Genomic DNA, 5,021 nt, shown 5'->3' on the forward strand with positions numbered 1-5,021 from the left:
TTGCAACCATCTAAATCTGTCTTCATGAGCAGCTTCCGTGTGTGTGCGTCAGCTCTCAGGGTTTCAGTCCTGAACCACAGGAGAGGGACAGGATAGCCGTGTTTGACCTGCTCGCTACCGTCCATGTTGGCGGAATATTCTGGTTCCCGACGTCAGCAACGCGCCAGAGCCACACCCTCACTCTGATTCAGTCGGCTCATCGCCTCACGTTTTGCGTCAGTTTTTTTCAACTGCCGTAAATCGATCAAGATTTATTAGATACAATATTTAATCAGCTGGCTGGCAGGTGAAAAGGGTTCAGAGCACTGAGTGGAGCTAAATGATGATCGCTTCACTTCTAATTACGGGTGCAATTCTCCCGACTGTTTTACCAGGGGATCCTGATTGTGTGTCTGAGTGATCTGATGAGCAAATAAGTTTGCAATAAAATATATTCAGCATCTTATATCAACATCTTGGCTGTCGATCACGACAATTTTTCATTCCATGGAAGTGGGAAACACGCCTGTGCTGTTTGATCAGCTCATCTCTCGACGCCTGGTCATTTCTCACCTCTCGATGCTCTCAGTGTAACGACCGGGTTGGGCGCCCGTCAAACTCCCGACACTCCAACATGTCTCTCCTGTTGCAGACTCTCCCTCGAATCATGGTGCAGTCGGCCAGCGTTGAAGACGGTCTGAGCAAACCACAGCCGGTAAGTTCTGCTGCTGCCTCTCTGAGCCGTCGTCTTCAGGCCGTGATGAGATGAATCAGCGTGTTGGGACGAGAGCGCAGAGCTTCTGTGTTCAGCGTGATTACAGCGTCGCTCTTCATCCTTAATGACAAAAACACTCTTCCAGCCATTATTCCTCTGTAGCTGATAATCACAGGGACGAATGCTGCCTGCTCACACCTCGTCATTTATTCTACTTAAAACTGAAGAATTGTCATCTCAAATATGCGTCTGATTCTTTTCATGTATTTTTGCCTTTAGATTTCAGTGAGATACTAGATTGGTTTATGCACACAGCAGTGTATTGAATATCCTGTCTGTCTTTTCCTAATTGTGGGCAGTAAAATGATTCATGCCCGCAGTGGCTGCTCTATCTTTAATTTATACTTTTAGAATTGAGACAATGTGACAGATGCTACATCTGTCAATGACACTCGTGAATCAGCCCTGCAGTTCCTCTTTTAGCATCACTCTGTTAGTTTGAATTGAACTCTGTTCACTGTGTCTGCAGCTACAGACAAAAACCCCCAGTTCCTCACGGCGATGCGTTGAACTCCGATCTACCGCGTTTTCTATTCGTATTCACACACGTCCTGGGTAATTGAACGGCACAGACTCAAGAAGGTGCCAGAATCATTCCTGAGAGGTTTTGGTCCATGCTGACACGATAGCATCACACAGGTGCTGCAGGTCCATGATGTGAATCCCCATCCCAAAGGTGCTCTATTCTGGACTGAGATCTGGTAACTGGGGGGGGGGGTGTCATTTGAGGCCAGTGAACTCATTGCCACGCTCTAGAAACCAGTTAGAGATGATTTGACATTTTTAGACGTGGTGCATCATCCTGCTAAGGGTAGCCGCCAGGAGATGGTCATAAGGGGACCGACATGGTCAGGCAACTGTCCCATTTGGTGAATCCGTTTTCCTGAAGTGAACTGAAGGGTGTGTCACCCAGCGGGGTCCTCTGCTGCTGTAGCCCCTCTGCTTCAAGGTTCCACGTGTGCTGGGCTCAGAGGTGCTCTTCATCAAACCTTAGTTGGGACGACCGGTTAATTGAGTTCCTGTTGCCTATCAGCTTTGACCAGTTTGGCCATTCGCCTCTGACCGCTACCATCAGCAAGAAATTCTCACCCAGAAAACCGCCGCCCACCAGATAAACATTCAGTCACTTCAATCCTCTTTCCTTCTCATTGTGATTCCGGTTTGATCTTCAGCCGATTCTCTTGACCATGTTGACACGTCTAAAGTTGCTGCCACGTGATTGGTTGATTAGAGATTTGTGTTAATGTGCAGTTGAATCTAATCCAATGCGTTTTTTTAATGCCAGATTTGATCTGACCTCCTCAGAGCTGTGATGGTCTGATCAGGGCCTTAAATGGACAAGGTGTTATCAGGGTCTTACATGGACCAGGTCTTATTAGGGACTTATGTGGATGGAGTCTGATCAGGGCCTTTCATGCAGCTCACAGCCATTTCTTGCCCTGGTCTTCCTACAGGTTCCTATGAAGGAAATCATCCCTCCTGACATCCAGATCCCTCTTGAGAGTCCCAGGTCTGTGCCCCTTCCCCCGCCAATCATCCCAGAGACAGAAGACGCCACCCCGAGCCCAGTCAGCGAAGCATCTAGTGGATACATGTCGACCAGTATATCCACTGCCACACTGTCAGAGGTCTATACGCTTAGCTGGGACCTGCCTCCTATATCTGGCCTCAGAACCGATGAAACACCACATGAAGAGAAGGAGAAAGAGACACAGAACCCCCCTTTTCCTGCAATATCTGATGCTGGTCCCGTTTGTCTTCCTGAGGACAAATCAGAGCCTCGGGAGCCGTTGCAGGTCTTGAATAGCAATGCAGGTGCGGAGAACGCTGACGTGCAACAGTCCGAACCAAAGGACACTCCACCAGATTCACACCTGAATCAAACAGAACCAAATCAGCTGCTATTACAGCAACTGAAGGAGGAAGAAGAGCCGGATCTCGTTGCAGAATCAGACTTGCAGGAGTCAGCAAATGAACAGGCTGGGTCAGAACAAATAGACACTGCAGAGCCACTCAAAGACTCATCGTTGTTACAAGAGAATGAAAGCAAACAGACAGAGTCACAAAAAATGGACGACTCAAATGCAGAGACCTCTGTTACAGAAGGGTTGGAGGTCATGGCTGCAGACCAGACAGAAGCTGAACCACCAGTCCACAATGAAACCCAAGACCAGACCTCCTTGGACGACCAAGAACCAACCCAAAACCTGACCCAAATTTTCCCAGAGTTTGCTCCTGTCCCTTCTGTCCCTTCAGCTACATCCAGGAAACGATCCCCTTCCAAGACCTCGGACTCTAACGGTGCCTCCATCCCAGATTCATCATCCTCCAAAGAGGTCCAGCAGGAGGCCCCTGTTGAGGTGTCTCCCCCTTCTTTTCAGTCCAGTGTTCAACCTTCCAAACCTCCTACATCTGCCGTCAACCCCTTCAAGATCCAGAAAGTACAATCATCTGACCTCAAGTCTTTTCAGCGAATCCTGGGTGAGCAGGATGAAAAGTCTGGACCGACAGAGCAGCCCAGCAGCACCGGAACAACAGGACTGGCCCTTTCTGTGCCCATGGAGACCCTGGAAATCATTTCTGACTCTGAAGAAGGGGACACAGCTGCTGCAAGCGTCCTTCCTGACTGGCTGAAAGAGGGAGAATTCGTGAGTGTTGGGACCAATAAAAGTGGGACCGTCCGTTACATTGGACCTACGGATTTTGCGGCGGGCACTTGGGTGGGAGTTGAACTGGAAGTACCAGCAGGTGAGTAGAGTGACCCTGAAACGTATTTTCCTAACCCCATTCTTCACTAACAAACAACGCTTTCTTGATGATTCTTTAGGAAAGAATGATGGCTCTGTAGGCGGGAAGCACTACTTCCACTGTAACCCTGGTTACGGGGTGCTGGTAAGGCCAGATAGAGTGAGCCGGGGTGGTGCCAAACGCCGTCGCCAGCAGCAGCACAAGCGTCGTAGTGCCAATTTATCTGGATCCACCCCAAACCTGGCAGCTCTTACCGCTCTGGCAAAAGGTGAAGGTGGATCATCTGGCCGTGGTGGAGGAGAGAACCGCAAGTCCTGGAATACTTGAGAAGTCGCATCCCTGTTCATACTCCACGGTTACCCACACCCAGCAGGAGTGAGTGTGACCGTCGGGTACACTGATGTAGTGATTTATGTGTGATTCACTGCACTGCCGATGTTCCTGTGAGGATTTCATAGAATTGATTCAGTAGTACGCACTGCCTTCGAAAATCAGTGATTTTTCTTCAGCCACCAGTGAGATCCAGCTCTGGGCCCACTGCCCATCACTAGCGAGGATTCTCCTCAGCCAGTCATCAGGATCGGTATCGGCTCAGTTCATTTGGAACCTGAAGGGATTCAACAAAAATAACTACTTACTAAGCCTGGTCTTGGAACGAATTTCAGCTTCACCAACCAAACTTAAGCCCAATCTTGACTGTTCTTGGTCTTAGAGGTACGTGTCCTATGGCCGAGTGCCCGGAGATGCGTTGCAAGGAGACATTGGAGACAATCCCTTCCTTAATATTGCTCATTTGTAGCTCCACAGCTGTAGTTCCTGTCCTGTTTGTAAGAGGCAGGGGTACACTTAGATGGTGCTACGACGTAAGGCCAGGTCTAAGGCCTGCTGCTGGAGCAGACTGTGGATTGTCACTCATCTGTCGCGGCCTTCAGGAAAACGTTCTTTGACAGTAGAGGCAAATAACAACTTTGTTTTTAAATGGCAGATGTGTCATTTTGGAGTTATTCCAGGAATGCTGCCTCCACATCAGCAAGGCTTTGTGTTTGTGTGTGACAGAAGCGCAAGTTCAAGGGCATTTTCAGTTTGGTTGGATGATGGTGTGTTGTTGTGCCTGGAAATAATTTGACTACTAATGACGCAAACGTGCCTTAATGATAAATTAGCAAATTTGTTGAAGACTTGACGAACTGCTCTTAACTGTTTTTCTGCTGTTTTAGAAACAAACTTGCACTCATTTCTGAGAAACACAGAAGTTTTTAATCCGTGTGTTTAGTCTGAGGAGGTGAAGATGCGTGTCTCTTTGTATGTGGTCAGGATGTTTGAGGGATTTAGGTTGTTTTTTTCCTTTGGTACATAAGATTTTATACTTGTGTATTCAAGTTGATCAGTTTGACAGCCGGAATGTTTATTTATTTAAAGACAGGATATTGATTATTAATGATCTTTTTATATTGCTGTTAAATAAAAGCAACTCTTGTCAACTCATGAGTGTCTGTGTGCTTTCATTCAATCCAGACAG

At 47.8% G+C, this 5,021-nt stretch overlaps 1 protein-coding gene across 4 annotated transcripts in view; it reads left to right on the forward strand.

Moving 5' to 3' along the window:
- Positions 1 to 4,974, forward strand: part of LOC147242230 (kinesin-like protein KIF13B) — a 36,825-nt gene extending 31,851 nt beyond the window's left edge. For 2 of the 4 annotated variants that reach the window (XM_086189630.1, XM_086189632.1), the window contains 3 exons: positions 632 to 694; positions 2,209 to 3,502; positions 3,582 to 4,974. In XM_086189630.1, the coding sequence (XP_086045756.1) occupies positions 632 to 694; positions 2,209 to 3,502; positions 3,582 to 3,829 (1,605 nt within the window). In that variant the 3' untranslated portion in view covers positions 3,830 to 4,974. The remainder of the gene's footprint in view (positions 1 to 631; positions 695 to 2,208; positions 3,503 to 3,581) is intronic. The other 2 variants (XM_086189631.1, XM_086189634.1) reach the window with 1 other exon arrangement.
- The last annotated feature ends 47 nt before the right edge of the window (positions 4,975 to 5,021 follow it).

The sequence above is a fragment of the Aulostomus chinensis genome, chromosome 20 (assembly GCF_037954235.1).
Source record: "Aulostomus chinensis isolate RoL2024-O1b breed Wild chromosome 20, RoL_Achi_v1.0, whole genome shotgun sequence".
Classification (NCBI taxonomy): Eukaryota; Metazoa; Chordata; class Actinopteri; order Syngnathiformes; family Aulostomidae; genus Aulostomus; species Aulostomus chinensis.